This window comes from Gobius niger (genome assembly GCF_951799975.1).
Source record: "Gobius niger genome assembly, chromosome: 16".
Classification (NCBI taxonomy): Eukaryota; Metazoa; Chordata; class Actinopteri; order Gobiiformes; family Gobiidae; genus Gobius; species Gobius niger.
In genome coordinates, this window is record NC_136867.1 from 9796446 (window position 1) to 9813056 (window position 16611).

Consider the following 16611-nt stretch of genomic DNA (forward strand, 5'->3'; position numbering starts at 1 on the left):
TGCACTGTCTTCATAAATAACTTTGTCAGTGGTCTGGAAATGCATGTTTGGTCGTTACTAAGTATCTAAGCTATTTTACACTGGCACAAGTTTAGAGAAGAAGATCGCAAAACCAGTTTGAGCTCTTCTGAAGGTTTTCAGACTTTGCTGTAAGTTTCCCCCCACGATCAACCACTAGATGGCACCACACATCTTTGGATAACAGCTCTACGTCGCTCAAAGTGAGCCTGAATCTATACTTTCTACTCCCCTTCATTCTTGCACTGGATTACAAGTAAAAGTATTCTGAATCTTGATATAAAGGCTTATATTTTTGCAGTAATCCCTTAAACAGCTGAAACATAGTTCTGATCAGAAACATTACAACAATAATAAAGATCTGCATAACCAGCACAATTCTTCATTAAATAACAAACATGAATTAAAGGTCCTATACCTGATTTTTTTTTTAAATTATTATTATTATTATTATTATTATTATTAACAATGAAAGAGGAAGCTACTAAATTTAAACGTTGGTCGTGTCAGAACTCATTCCTAACTTTTGTCACATATTTTCTGCATCCCATTTCTTCACAGGGACACGTTTAAAGGCATACTCGGGGTCACTGTCACAGAAATGGTACAAAACCTGCCTACAGCTACACAGAATTGGTACAAATGCATTAGAATTTGTGTTTTGCCCTAGCCTGGCTAACACCAGACTAAAATCACAAGTGATATTTAGTCTGGGGACCACCAATTCATTTTCTCGTAGGAGAGGTGTGGTTTACGATCGTCCATACTCGTTTATTGGGCGATACGAAAAAAAAAAAAAAAAACTCTCATGCGTCTGCACGTAGCCCCAGCCAATCATATCATCGTATGAGATGACGTATGACGTACCCGCTGTAAACTTTTGAGCTAAATTATTTAGAACAAGGTCTAAAGCTTGATCAAAAAATACCATCGTGTCTGCTGCTGTCATGTTGGATCCGTAAATAAACTTTTTTTTTATTATCCGTAAATAAACTACAAGCTTCCATATATCGAATAGCGCGTCATCGTCTTGCCGTCCCTCCTCGCTCTGTGATTGGTTCCCAAATCCACCGGAGATTTGGCCATGGTCCCCAGGCTGTTGTGCAGTTCGAAATAATTCGAGCGCACACAGCAGCCTGGCGTTAGCCAGGTTAGTTTTGCCCTCAAATGTCAAAACAAATTCCATTACACTAAAACAAATCTGGTATAGTGCTTTGAACTCTTCAAGCGTTTAATTGTGCTGAATGCTAAAAGTACATTTGGATACTTTTATGTACAATTTTCAACTGGTATCTACCTACTCCCTCCTGTGTCTGTAGAGGTGGGTGATTTTTTAAATAAAAAACTTGATTAATGATTTGATTTGATTTTTTTTCTCCCCCCATTTGAAACAAAATAACTGACTTAAATATATAGTAGTAGGAAAGGCAAGCACTGTACAAAAAAGAAAAAAACAAAGTCAGTGTGCTTGAAGATTTTAAACCTTTTGATTTATTTATACAAAAAAATTTAAACAAGTAAAATATGTATTGATTTGACTCAACTTGATTTTTAAATGAAATACATTGTTTGCCCAGCCCCAGGGGCGGACTGGCCATAGGTCCATTCTGGAGGAGCACAGAAGGGCTTGAGGGCCACCAGCCTGCAAGGGGGTGCTGCTACCCGGCCTTGCAATTGCACAGTGAAGCAGCAAAAAAACAAAAAATCTCTATTCTATTTGTTTAACAGCTCTGTTGTTAATTGGTGACACAGCAATCGCGCAATAAAAAATTAGGCTTATTATAAATTGATGTCAAAATATGTCTTTGTGGACGCGTGTGTTTACACTAACTCGGGCCGGGCTGGTCAGAGTCCAGGGCCATTTTTTAGTCCCAGTCCGCCCCTGCCCAGCCCTAGTCTGTACTTGAACCCCTTAACTCTCACCTGAATGGAGCACGTTTTCTCCAGTCCAGCTTTACTCAAATCGAAAAGCTTCTGGAAATAATCGGCAAAATAGCAACAAAAACAAGAGGATGAAAATGCAACAGAAAAGTATCTCAAATGTGACAAAAAAAAGTAATGACAATGCAGGAAAAATGCAAGAAATCTTGGATCAGTTTTGTCAGTCTTAGCTTTCAAATGAGGCGTTGCACTGGCCTCGAGGCTACAAGCTCCCGTTGAGAAGCTTTTAGATTTGGGTAAAGCCGAAGAAAATGTGCTCGGTTAAAGCGGAGGTTAAGTATTAAGTCCTAATAATTTGAGTATGTCTTTCGCCACTAGTATGAAGCTCTGTTCAGAAAAATACTATATATTTGTACATTTATACAATTTCACAAATACACAATGTCTTTTCCCCGTTGCCGGGTGATTTATTTTTGATGAAATAACATTACACTGCCACAATGTCTAATATAAAACCATTGTGTCAGTTCTTGTGGTACATACAGTCACCCCTACACTGTCCTGGTACATGTGCGGTGACATACAGCACATGTGCCAGGACAGTGTAGGGGTGACTGGCTGTTTGGCACGGCTCACCCTCTATCACTGAGCTAAAGGGCTTTCAAATCTAAACCAAGTACCATTAAAATGCCTGAGATTTATTTGTGAGATGCATTTGATTAATATGTGCTTTGTTTTCACTTTTAGCAAATGAACCACAAAATGTTCTGGTGATAAGCCCCGAAGGGAAATCACTTTTCTGCAGCAGCAGTGAAAGGGAAAACATTCCACCTAAATGACGGGCCACCAACAGCCAACATGGCCGACTTCAACTTAGCCTGGTGCCGGGCTGCAAATGACGCGTGCCCACAACATTATTCTATTACCGACTGCCTGATAACATTAGGATTACCACACACATTCAAAAGTACAGGGGGGGAGTCTCTTTTACCACTTTATCCCAACAGTTTCCCACACCGCAATTGATAATCGCAATCGAATCGAAATTGCGAGTTGAGAGGTTTTGCAGGGAGCGAGTTGCAAATTTCCACTACAAGCAACAACATGTGTGATTGTAATCTTTTTTTTTTACGGCTATCCAAGCCCTTTGCCAAGCCATTAAGTAACTACTGTGTCTATGTAAACTGTGGAGGTCCATTGTATTGACATTGTAGACAGGGCAAGACACTTTTATTCCAAGTAGCATTCAGCTTTTCAGGCAGCATCAGGGCTAAACTAGACCCATGTCATGACAAAGCTGGGGATAAAGTCCAGGGCCGAACAACTGTGATTAAGTAGTGCCATATTAGTCATTAAAACCTGCATGTTTCTTGTGTTGTGTGAACTCATGTTTACTTGTTAATGGCAGCGGAGCATGAGCCATGATGTGGATTTGGGCGGCTAACATTTGATGGCATATCCGATACCTTTAATGCAGAGCAGAGCAGTGTGTTTGAGACAGAGAGAGGTCATTGTTGTTCTACTGTTGTTTCTTGCCAGCACTTGCTAAATACAGAGTAGTGCGTATTTACTAAGTTGCATTCGCTTATTGAAAGTAAAATCCTGCTTGAGTACTAGATGTTTTGGCTACTGTATCCGCCTAGAAGTAGATAATGAACTAATAAATGTGTTTCCTGAAATCAGATATCAAAGAATGCATTAGAGGAAGTGTATGTGTGTTTGTGTGTGTGAGTTCTGTGCCGGTGGCAGCTTCATCAGCGCTTCATTACTCTCTAAGGACAGTTTCTCGTCTGACGGTTGGACTCTGGGGTTACCAGCGGATACAAGCAGGGGTCAGCTTTACTCAGCTGCAGACGGCGTGACACAAAGGCTTGTTGGGCTGACAGGCAGCGGGCGACATACTCATGCAACTGAAGAAAACAAAAAAGGCTCAATGAAAATAAATGTCTGTCACACGTGCAGCCGGACAGCTTCTGCCTGAGCCTGTCCCATGAGACCCCCCCCCAGGACCCCTGCTCTGGACCCTCACAACACAACGCCACAGCTGTGTTTGTTTATTACCACCACATAGAGAGGGCCTGCATAACCACTGACTTTTGACTGTACTTTATTACTGTGCAAATGTGGCGTTAGGAGGGGTCTCAACTGTGGAAACTCATGTATGATTTATCAAAAGAGCTTTTATATTTTATTGTTGGTGTGGTCATTTAAATTATTAGTTCCTAATTCCATTTGTAGAAACAACACTCTTCTACTCTGGATGAGAGGCCTAGACTTCAAGTCTTTTTCAGGGTTTACTCTAAGCTCTGCTCTGCTCTAAGCTCTTTCAGGTGATAGAGTGGCTCATACAAAAAGATTTATCTTTGCAGCAACACCTACCTTTCACTTTACTTTTTTATATGGAAACTATCTGAAAAATTTCATACAAAATGGTGTGTCTGTCATGCTGCTGGCTGCATTAGCTAATGATGTGTTTATCAGTTTATGTGCTGCGCTAATGATGTGATGGCCTGAGGGAGGGATACACAGGTGTGTTCATAAACTCTCTCTGCAGGAGCCTTTCATAGAAACAGCACACAGTGCTCTGAGATCAGCTTAGTGCCAACCCAAAACAACAGGTGCGATATTGATAAGTGTCTTCTGTGAACCTGGCAGCTATTCAGCCTCCCCACACACTGTCAGTGTTTCACTCGGCAGGCATTTACAACCTGAGCCTCAACACAAGGGCACCACATGTACAGTTAACTACCCCTTACTACACCTATAATATCACTGTGGTGGAATCATGTTCACCCATAATGCCCAGCGCAGGGCAGGGCAGAACAATATCTTCAGCTATCCATCAACAAGTGTTTGGGCAAAAATCAACATACTTTTCTGTCACGCTGTGAGTCATGTGACACTTTCATGTGCATTTGGTAAGAACCCAATTTCCAGAGTTCTTATATGTCTCCATCCCTCCTCTCTAAACCAAACCACAGGATACTCACACTATTTCAAACAGTGGCTCTGAGAAAGAATTTCTTGTCAAAACAGAAGGATTTGAAAAAGGAAACTGCTGCCGTCTGTACAAGTGTCTCTTTGCCAGGAGCTGTAGCTAAAACAGGCCTGTTTACACTGTCACACTGTACACCGTCTAGCCCTCTGATAGTTCATCAGTGATCAGCTGTAACAGTAAGATAATTCAGAAAAACAAGTCCCCCAAGAACCTACTGGGTACTGTACATCACTGTTTCACCTGTACGCCACCACAAACCCCAGAGTCCTAAACCTGAAAGAGTCCTGACAGAGACCTTACCCCCAACAGAGTCTGACAGAACAGTTTCCTTGAGCCGCTCTTGTAATTCTTCCTGCTCACCACGGGCTGCTCACTGTCAGGACCTGGCCCGCTGCCTGCTGGAGTCATCCACTACAAAGACAACTGATTCAAACATCTTTTCCTGTTTAGACAAGGGCTGAGGTATGTGACACAAGCCCCCCATCCGAGTGCGTCACAGCGAGAGGCGAGAGACTGTATTCCATGGTAGAGCTTGGACCATCTTCTCTCTCCTGACTCATGCCAGTGGGCCTCCAACGTGCTACTGACTCTGATACAGAAGAAAAAATAAATGTGATACTCTGGGAGGTGATTTATTATACAGCGCTCCTCACCCTGGGGCTCTCTTGAGGAGCGCCCCTATATTGCAAGCAGCCCACCGACCTCTGAAGAAGAACAATCTCTTTATTCATAATAGATCAAAACTCAATCTATTGACAATGTTAGACGTTGCTGCAAAGGCTATACCAGAAGAATTGCAGATAGCGATTTTGCACAGCAGGTGAAATATTTAATAGCGCTCATAGATTCAGAGAACTGTAGTTATTGCAAGAGTTCATGTAGTAACTTCCAGGTTGCTAATCTTATTTTCCATCTCATACCCAAAGAATTCAGTTGCAAATCTAACCACACAGCGAATTTGAATACTAAACAAGTTTCTGCTTTTGTGCAGAAAGGAGTAAGGGGGGAGTTTTCCGTCGTATTGGGTGAGCGAAGAGACAAGTGTAAATATAACGTCGTCTCTTGTGAATGCGTCAGAAGATGCGGCTCGGATTGAGTTGTAAAAACAGCGGGGTGTGTTCCTGTGGAGCTGAACAAAAGAGTCCTGTGCTTCAGATGCAGAAGTGCTGCAGGCAACACAGCGCACGGGCCTGACGCGCTTTGTGTGTACAAGCTCGTGTGAAGCACCTCCGCATACAGCAGGTATACCTATCCCACATGCCTACTGTGGAGAGGTGGCAGAGGGGGTCAGTCCGTGGACCCTCTGGTGGCCATTTTAAACTCACAAAAATCAGGCCTCAGTTACTTTATATGGTTTTCACGTGTTATTTTAAGTTGTAAAATATGAAATTCCAAAGCGGGATGGATTTAGAGATAATTGTTTCATGGCTTACACTAGATCTAGGTCCATATCGCATGTCGTTAGTTATTACCCCGGTTCAGAGACCGGATCGGCCTACTCTGGATCGGGAGAGTGAGTTCAGTTGGTCCAAATGTGACTGGTACGCCGCGGTTCAGGGTGTCTTTCACCTCATCAGCAGGGATTATGCTGCCACAAAGATTAAGACAGGAATTCTGGGAGTTGTCTGAGAAGCACAAACTTCTGGATGTCGTCCTAACACAATACAGAGAACCAGTTTGTCATTCGCTCTCACTTATGTGGAAGAAACGCAACCAGGATCTCACATTGCATTTCCTTGCAACGTTTTTCTTGTTCAAGAAATGATCAAAATGTTGTGACGTGAACATTGTGAATATCTGCCATGCAAATACATGAGATGGTGTCATGTGTGGGTTCAGGAAGTATTCATATTCATAACCCTCCATTTCTATGTTGTATGTTGAGGACCCCCTAAAAGTGTTCATTCTTAAATCATGTAAATTCAGGCTGATCTGAACTTTTTGTATGAGTGGACCTGAACTGACGACAATGTGTTCTTATGTGTGTCATTTCCTACTTGACAGTTTTGGCGAGTTCGGTGTCACTTGCCGTCAGCTGATTTAAACTTTTTGGTTGTTTGGCTCTGTCTTCCTGTAGCAGCAGGCTGACAGCGTCATCTGCAGTCCCACTTCTTCAGAACTGTATCCCAGGTTTGAGAAAGCTGGTATGCCCCCTCGTCCTGGTTCACAGTGTATTGCCGAACTAAATCAGCTCAAGGTCCGCAAACTTATATAGTAAGTAAGTATATTGAGAGGATGAAAAGGCTTTGGGGTCCGGACTAAAGCCTCTGGAGGTCTGGATCTGGACCCGCCAGTTGGGGACCCCTGGTCAGGCTGGTCTAGAGGATCACAGAGAGGGTACAGCGGGCCATGTGCAAACACAACATCAGTATATCCGGTCAAACCCAATACCAAATTATAGCAGTTAAGGACAAAACAGACCTTCAATAAAAATGCACTATGAGATACCTAGTTTGTCGTGCAGCAAATCGTATGGTGGAGCGTTCAACACCAGGGAGGAATTATATGAGACAGAATTTGGCAAGGAAACATCAAAAGCTTGCCACCAGACGACAAGCAGAACAAGCGCAGCTAAGGTCTGCCAGGCAAGAGGGAGAACCTCCTCCCGAATTGGGACAATGCCCATGTCATTGGCACCGAGAGCAACAAATACCACCGTTTTATCAAAGAAGCCAATGAGATCCAGAAGTGACTGTGAACCGGGACAAGGGGGCGTACCAACTCTCTCACACCTGGGACACAGTTCTGAAGAAGTCGGACTGCAGGTGGCGCTGTCAGCCAGCTGCTACTACAAGCAGGAAGACGGAGCCAAAAACTGTTTAAGTCCGGCTATAAGAACATTTAGTCGTCATTACCAGAAGACCTAATTGGATTAATGGACCTAAAGGTTCATGAATGTTCAAAAACAGCACAACTATGACATGATAATGGTTTGAGTCTGCAGCCAGGTCGGTCAGACGACTTGAAATTCTAGATTTCCTTTCCCAATTTTTTCTCTAATTTTGATTTATAGAAATCAGTGTGATCTTTAGTTTACCTGTAGAAAATACTCATACAGCAAAATGTATGTAATGTAAAGACGTCCGAATTGTCTGAAACCAAGTAGGCCTGTATGTGAGCCATCAGGATCATCAGGCAACACACAAACAAACAAAACAAATCCATTTACAGCTTATCCCATTAACATAATTAAATTGGTAAATCCCGAAATTATATTGTTCATTTCAAAAGGGGCTTCTGCTGCGCTGACTTCGATGCCGGCAGCTCTCTCCGTTGCTTATCTGTTGGCCCCATCGCTCAAAGTGTGACGAAATCCATATATTTGCCCAACACTGGCACTCGTCCTCCACTACAAACACTCGCACGGATGAGAGGTGTTTTCCAGAAGTATCTCTTGGACAAATAGGCATTGTTTGAAAGTTGGCAGCAGAATGCACCTGAGCATTCCTTCAGACAACACATGCCTTATTGTTATTAGATGTGAGTGCCTACGTACCAGCTTCATGCATTATTATTATTACGCCCATAAATCACAGGTTACGACTTCATTTTGTTCAAATGCAAAACCTACACCTCTACCACCAGTCTCTTCCCAAAATCTATTGTTGCCTGCATGATGTCAACTGTTTTAGGTTAAACAAAACAGACTATATCCAGCGGGGTCAGAGAGTTTAGAGAGACATCTTTTCATTCTATCTGTTTTTTATATGTATTAAATCATCATTTTTCTGTACAAATGTTCAAATTGGATCATGGGTTAAGTGCAAAGTCCCAGAAGCAATGAAATGATGAATTTACATTTAAAAACATCAACATAAACACCTCATTCCAACAGAGGAAGCAAAACCCCAGCCCTCCTTTAGGCTAATGCCTCACCGCCTGAGGATAAAAGCACATTTTAGACATGTTGAAGAGCGTTAACGTGCGAGAAATGATTGAATACTGTATTTGTGATTTGTTATCTAATATTGTTTCTGTGTCAACAACAAAACAGAATTTCAGAGAAGCTTATACAAATTGGCTCAATATCAAAGACTGGCTATATCCATTGTTAAAGCGCATAAATAATGACTTTTAGACCTTTGAAATTGGAACAAAGTGTTACTCATTTGTACTTCTTTCTTCTCAGCCCTCATCAACACACTCCCACTTAGTCAGGTGTCAGGTCATTAACATTTATTACCCTTGACCGCACTTTTCTTTTCTTAACGGATGGAGCCCTGTGTTTGCCCCTGGCACATGAAAAGGCAAAGGCCGAGCCCAGGCTGCGGCACTTTGGACGCGAATAGTTTGTTTTCTGGAGGTGAGGCTTGCGGCTTTTACATGTATTGAAACGCCACATGAAATGGTGTGTGTGCATTCGTATTAGTGACTGGCAAATAGACATGTGTCAGCAGAGGAAAATTCCATAATGCCTTACTGTTGCTGTTCTCACATTCACAAATGTTCAAGGCTTGCAAAGTTATAGACAACATTGTACGTGATGGAGGGGTTTCAGTCCATGGCTTTTTCCCTTTATGTTAACAACTTAGATGACTTTTCACCGTTCAAGATTAAATATTTTACATTTCTGGCATTCCAGTTCTTCACAGTGATGAGTTTATAACCACGCTTCGCAACTTTCAGGGTCACTTTTCAGGGTCACAGTTGCAGAAATGTTACAAAAACTAACCTGCCAGCTCATGAAACTGATGCAAATGCTTTATGGTTGGATGTACAGTTGTTCTTCCACAAATGTCTGAGTTTACATTATACCGAAGCAGGATAAACCAAGCTTTGTTCCCCAAAACAAAATCTGGTAAAGACCATTAAAATCAGTGGTTCAAAAAACCTACACACCAAGCTCCATCTCATAAAATATCTGACCCCCCAACTACAGCTAGGCCGAGATCAAGATCGAATCAGGACTTAAGTCTAAACTGGCCGGAAACGATGACCCCAATGCAGCGCCATGGGACCCTCCAAAGTTTGAGTCAGGGACTTGTTTGGGAGTACCAACTGGAAGATTACTGTGAATCTTTTGGGTTGATGGGGGAAACCTTAGCATCGAGAGAAATGCAAACTCCACACAGAACATCCCCACATGGTCTGGGAATAAAGCCGTGGATGGGACAGGCACCGCACAGCCAACAACTGGGACTAAACTTGAACTAATATGGTACAAGAATACGGAAGAAGCTGACCAGTCCTAGCATCTCCTAGCATCTCCTCTTGTCTTTGTTTGCAAAATCAAAAGTAGTGACAAAATATGCATAATTAATGAGTGTTCCCTCTGTTCTCCACTGGATTATCAAATTTTCATCAGTATTCCAAATCTGAGCACTGGCCTTGTGAAACAGCAGGCCCAGCTCCTGCAGCTCCTTCACCTCTCTGTTTCCCGGAGTGTGGAAACCTGAACTCACTGTGAAAACGCTGAGGCTACATTCTGATGCTGATTCAGCCCTGGCTCTCCTGCGCTGGCTCCCTGCACTGGCTGGTAGTCAGGCAATGGGCTCACTGAAGACACAGTCTGATGACATGTTGGCAGCTTACTCCATCAAAAGACTCCTGTACACAGGCTGTATGTACAAATGCTACATTTGTATGCTTACTTGCATCAGGAGTGTTCCAACTGCCTTGATTCTCAAAGGTTCATAATTAAAGCAGCTTTATTTGAATAGCCAGTGGGGATCTCCCAGGCATGTGTTTTCACACTGACTATCATGTTTGTGGAGCCAAATATTGGAAACTTTGATACCAAATCCCTGGGTGTATGTTAACTTTGGCACAGGGCAGAGGATTCTGAGGATGCTTTTCCTGCTCGATTGTGCGCCTCACTGTCCACCACCCACCTTCTCCTGGGCCCGCGCTGCTCCCTGCAGACGCTGCTCGCTGCACGGAGGAGAGAGCTGGACAGGGAAGACATTGTGATGCATCTGAGGGTGAAAGCGTATCTCCACTGTCTGTGGCGTTTACAGAGAAAACAAAGCAACGCAGGAGTCTGGAGAGGCATTTCTCCTCTGCCTGAACTCTCCTCCACCTCACAGTCTGTTCCCGGGGGGCACCACTGCCATGGGGCTCTGTCTGCACAGCAGACATTAAGAAGGTCTTGCAGGAGGCCACAGCAATGAGGTCTATATTAAAGTACAAATAAATGTACAATATAAGTACATTATATTGTACATTGTATAAGTGTCCTTGGATTTAATTCATCCCTCAGTGCTCCTGGGGAACCTGTTAGCAGCAGTGGGCAGCCAGGTTTAGTGCACTGGGACCCAACTCCAGATGTCGACCCAAACTAATGGTCAAAATTACCTGGCTGGGGAAGTACCAGGGGCGTGTCCAGACTTTTCCACTGAGGTGGACCAGAGGAGGCACTTTGTCATGCAAGGGTTGCATCATGGTTTGAAGTAAAATATCAATCAAGAATTGAGCTTCATTCTGATCAATTTACATGCTTAATGTTAGTACTTATTTACTTTAGAAAATAATCTAATCCAATTAATCTGGTTTCTACTCCTGAGTGGGATGGCACTTGAGCTTCCCCTGGCCACTCTGGGCCATGATGTCCACTTCACCAATTCACTGAACCTCATCTGTGATCGGCTGTTGCAAAACCTCCACAAGTGTTCAGGGGCAGGTTTGTGTTTATAGCCTACTTACACTGAGAAAACTTCAACATAAAGAGAACTTCAGGTCCACCCAGAACATTCACTGTGACTTGAATTTGTTTTTGTTTGATTATTTGACAGAAACTGACCAGCACAGTAACTGTTTTTCCTTGTGAAGGTGTTTCCTTTGCAGAGCTGTTCATGCATGACTTGTGGCTCATCTTCCCCATGCTCTCCTCATGTTGTTGGTCATTTGTTTTAGTGTAGCCACAGCTGCCCTGGGACAGACTTGTGGAACATTTCTTGGTCAAAGAATCGAACTATGGCTGACCTTCTGGTCAGTGGGTGAGGATGTCACCTCTGATGGACAGCACACTTGGAGCAGGTGATTGGTACTGGCCCAAAGGAAAGAGTGCTCTTCTACAGCTGTGCGAGGTCTCTGTGAGCTCCAGCTCAGTAGCAGACAGTTGGTGCCCGCTGATTCACCTCGGCTGAAGGGAAACCATAAAAGTGTCAGTGCCACACAGTGACGTGCCGTACCCTTTCATGCCCCATCACCTGTTTGTGAGCTCTTCTCTGCCACAGCGCAGGACAATATTTTGTTTCTACGTCTTTCATTGATTGATGTTGAGCCATCGTGTATCAAAGCACTGCAGCCGCTGAAGACTTTCAACTGTTTTAAACGCCGCTCTCTGGACTGGGTGCTCCTGTCCCTGACTCGGGGACATGCTGACAGACTGATGTCTTCCCTCCGCTCTGTCTTTCCCTGGAACACACTCGCCGTGTCCTGTTCCTGTCCCACACGCCTTAACACAGCCAGACAATCTGCTGCACGTACACTGAAGGGTTATCACTCTCTATGATGGAGAAAAGTTTTATTGGAAGCGAATATCCATATAACAAACCTAATATCAAAAAATGAACAAATGAATCCTCCGGCACATATGCAGAGGCTAAAAGGCTTTGGCTTATGATTATGTGTTTGCTCTTACTGTACACACAATAAACTGTAACATCTATGTGAAAATTCACCATAAATGTTTCTCTAAACAGTAACACAGGTCAGTCCATGTGTATCACACACGCTGCTCCACTGTGCACTTTCACATTGACTTCTCTTTGAACTGTATTTAACTCATTTTTCTTTATTTATTCATCGTTTTATTTGTATATTTGTTAGTTTCAGAAACGCTTCTCTTTAAGTGTACAATACGAATACAAATCTGTATCATTGCGCTGGATCATTCTTATCATCGGCCATTATTAACATAACCAGCTATAAACTAATATCAAATGAGGTCATTGCTTTACATGTTACAAATGCAACACTAAAAGAAGCTACAAAAACATTTTTATTGCAAATTTCAGAAATATCCAGTGACGGAGGCAAAAATCTACAATCATATTCAAGTGCAAAAATAGATTATACATTTCATATTTTTGATATATCAAATATATACAAAATGAATAAAGGAATGTGTTTTACATGAGAAAGCGGGTTATTTAAACACAGATTTGTACAGTTATGGATACGTGTGACGACATGTCTTTGCCGTGTTGCCCTGAGCAAATGACGATCAGAGGCACAGCGCTGGTCTGGGGACAGTTCAGTGCTGCAGTGGAGGATCTTGGTGAGTGGGCCCTCTTGTTCTCAGGGGCGAAGGTCAGAGGGTCACTTCACCTTAGCGGGTCTCAGCTCTTTGACCTGCTGCATGTGTAAGGTTTTGTGCACAGCCAGAGTCCGCGACTGACAGAAACCTTTGCCACACTCCAGGCATTTGAAGGGCTTCTCTTTGGAGTGGATGTACCTGCAATAGGCCAGACACAGACAGGAACAAAGTGAATGAAATGTTCCTCTGGGCTCCTAGTTCATTACTTGTTCTGGTTGCAATGAGGGCAATGGTGAACCTTATTGAAAATGTTATATTACTGTGTCTGTATGTTTTTGCATTTATATTCGTAGACTTCATGGTCCCTGTAGGGCAACTTGTGAAGAGCAGTGAGTGACCGCAGTGCAGTGCCTAGTTTCTAATCTTGGACAGAAGCACCCAGGAGTTCCCAGGAGTTTGCAAACTATCCAACGAGGTACCCCTGACCGAAACCCTGCAGTCACCCACTGCCACAACTCCTCATTGAAAGGTCCTCCAGATCAGTGGCTCCCAACCTTTTTTGTGCCGTGCAACTCTTGAGACATTCATTTATTTTACTCCGAGCACCCCCTAACTCGAGGATCTTGCCAAAAGTGAGCAACTTAAAATAGATTATTCAGTATTTAGTAGAGTGTTATATTCTTTTCTTTCAAATTAATATTGAAATTCTACTCAGTTTCACTTTTTTTTTAAATATGAGGCACCCCCAGGGGTCCCCATAACCCTGGTTGGGAAACACTGCTCTAGATTATAATTGTTTTTGAGTTTGAAAAAGTCCATCTAACATTTAAGAATATATTAACTGCTTAGCTATGTTTAAGACTCTGAGGAGCCACCATAGTCTATCAAAAATAAGTAACACTTTACTCAACTCAACTTTTTGGGATATGACAGATGGAGGGTGCGCATGTGTGACGAGAGAGTGCTGGACTAACCTGTGGTCCCTCAGGTGGTCCTGTCTTCTGAAGGCCTTGTGGCAGATGTCGCAGGTGTACGGCCTCTCGTCCGTGTGCGTGCGCTCGTGGATCAGCAGGTTGTAGGACTTGGTGAAGTGGCGTCCGCAGAACTTGCAGACAAACTCTTTCTTGGTCTTGGAAGGCATACGTCCGCGGCTGGACCTTCTGTCAGTGGAGACAGAGGGGGCTTTGGTGTCCTCACACAGGCAGGGAGGCAGAGCTGGGGGGCTGCGGGCACTGGCCATACTCAGGTCCTCTGCTTTTAAACTGTCCTCCTGCGTGGCCGCCACGGCCAGGTTTGCAAAATCAAAGCGTGGCTTACTCTTGGGTCCAAGCGACGCTCCCTGCTTGGGTCTGATGAGATGAGGGAAGAGGGGGAAGGAGGCCACGGAGGAGAAGTGCATGGGGATCTTGGCCAGAGCGCGGCGGGACAGGGGCAGCGGGGGGTACAGAGCCCAGTGCTGCAGGTGCACTGCGTGGAGCGCGCTGAAGCCGTAGCCCTGGAAGTGCTCGGCCGGGAGCTGCAGCCCTGTAGAGCTGTGCAGCATAGAGAAGGCCCCCAGAGGCAGGGAGGGGTGGAGGGGCACAGGGGCAGCCACACTCTTACTGCCCATGACTGACGCACCTGCACGGGGGAAAAACAAATCACAATTAGTATGGATTACTGTAATGTTAAACAGAGAGAATCCACATGCCTTCATGAATCAAACCCAGGTGCTTCTTATTGTGAGGCCGTGCCAAGGAAATGACTTTGATAGTTTGTCAGAGGATGGGACGTCCTGGAACCTCACTACTCTACACGGGTATTAGTTAAGGTTTAATGGCAAATAGGAGAATGTTATTATACTGTTGAAACACAAGCGAGTGAAGGAAGGAGTCATGTCTATGCATTTTGGAAAACTGTGCATCCACATGTTGTAACAGCAGATATTATGGAAAATCTGCGGAAGAGTTCAAAGCCTGTAAGAGGTACGGTTTGGCTGCTGCTTGTTTTGATAGAGATGGCAGTGATTACATTAGACAGAGCAGTGTCAGTCTGTGGACATGCCTCGGGCTGTGCGGTGACAGCACTGACACACATACCTGGGAGCTGTTCAATCAGGTTTGATTAGCAGCGCAACAATAGACAATAAAGGAGCTTTGTCTGGAGCAGCTCCCGGTAGCCTTTATCTGAAATCTTCCACCCACACTTAAAAAAATGATTTTCGACTGTACTTTTTTTTTTCTTTAAGAACGTTACAAAAAATCTGCGAGTTTTTCCCATTGAAAATAAAAATGATGAAACAAGTCAAACAGTAAAGTAGCAAAAAGTCTTATTCTGAAGTGCAATGGAGACGGTCAATTACAAAGTTTTGGAGATATTTCATATTAGCACACTGGAGAAGGCCATACACAGCGACATGGAGCTATATGAATAAACTATAAGATGATCCAAGATTCAGATATTCAGACTTTTAGATTTGACTTTCAATATTTCAAAGCAGTGCAGGATCTAAGTTTTTTTTATTTTTAGCACTTCACAATTAAGACAAATAAAAGTATAAAAAATAGGCCCGTGTTGTTGAGAAAGTTTGAGATTTAGATTGAATCATAGGTAGAACATTTTCTGGTTAGAGAAGACAGTTTTATTTAGAGATGAAGATGAAACTTTCCCTATGGAGGCTCACACTAATTTTAAAGTATTTTGTATTCGCACAGGGAAACTTTCATTGATAACTGTGCGTGAAAGTAAAAGTCTCTTACCGTGTTGAGTATCGGGAGATGCTGCTGCAGTTGTCAGTGATGCGGCCACATGGTGCGCGCTGCTCCTGGGCTGATCCTACAGGGCGAAGGGGCGTGATGCGCCGACACCTTTTCATTACAACTGTGCGTTGGAGGTGCGTTTATATTCAGACATGCTCGGTGACGGTGCGTCACTGGGCCGTCCCATGAACACCGGGGCACCGCTAACACGAGATCCTCTGAGGCGAGCATCTGAGCGCTGCTGTTTCACAATCACAGCGACCCCTCAGCAGCGCGCAGGACGCGGGGAGCCGGCGGGCTCAAATGACCGGCTGAAAATGAAGGAGGGAAAACAGAGTGGCCCGAATACTTCACACCGGCATATCTAATAAAATAGAAGACAAAAGAAAAACTACCCACTGTGCAAACACATGTTGCAGGACAATTTCATGGTTGCCAGTTTGAGTGAGAATTCAGATGTGCCCATGCAGTTGACTCTTCTTTCGTGTTGTATGAACGACCAGACAGAATGCAGTATCTATGTTCAGCTGCCCGGGTTTGTTTTACGCTTAGTCTATTTGTTCTTTTTGTTGTTCTTTCAACACATTTTGAAAAACGTTCAAGTCCACAAAAGTGGCCTGCATGGCTTTACTGCAAACCTGTGGCTCACATGCGCCATCTAGTGGACATCCTGATGTGGTCACAGCCAGTTATTACGTGAACATGAACGTGTTCAATTAATGATAAATAGAACTCAGTTGGATGATTTCATATCAGGCGGTGCCCAGCAGGAGCCC

The 16611-nt window shown here is 43.7% G+C and overlaps 1 protein-coding gene across 1 annotated transcript; it reads right to left on the minus strand.

The window, feature by feature from the left end:
* Positions 1-12869: 12869 nt before the first annotated feature.
* osr1 (odd-skipped related transcription factor 1) lies at positions 12870-16058 on the minus strand. Its single transcript, XM_079573709.1, has 3 exons — positions 15836-16058; positions 14072-14717; positions 12870-13295 (listed from the first exon to the last, which is right to left on the minus strand). Exons 2-3 carry the CDS (start codon positions 14704-14706, stop codon positions 13160-13162), a joined length of 771 nt encoding a protein of 256 aa, XP_079429835.1. The 5' UTR covers positions 14707-14717; positions 15836-16058; the 3' UTR covers positions 12870-13159.
* Positions 16059-16611: the final 553 nt, after the last annotated feature.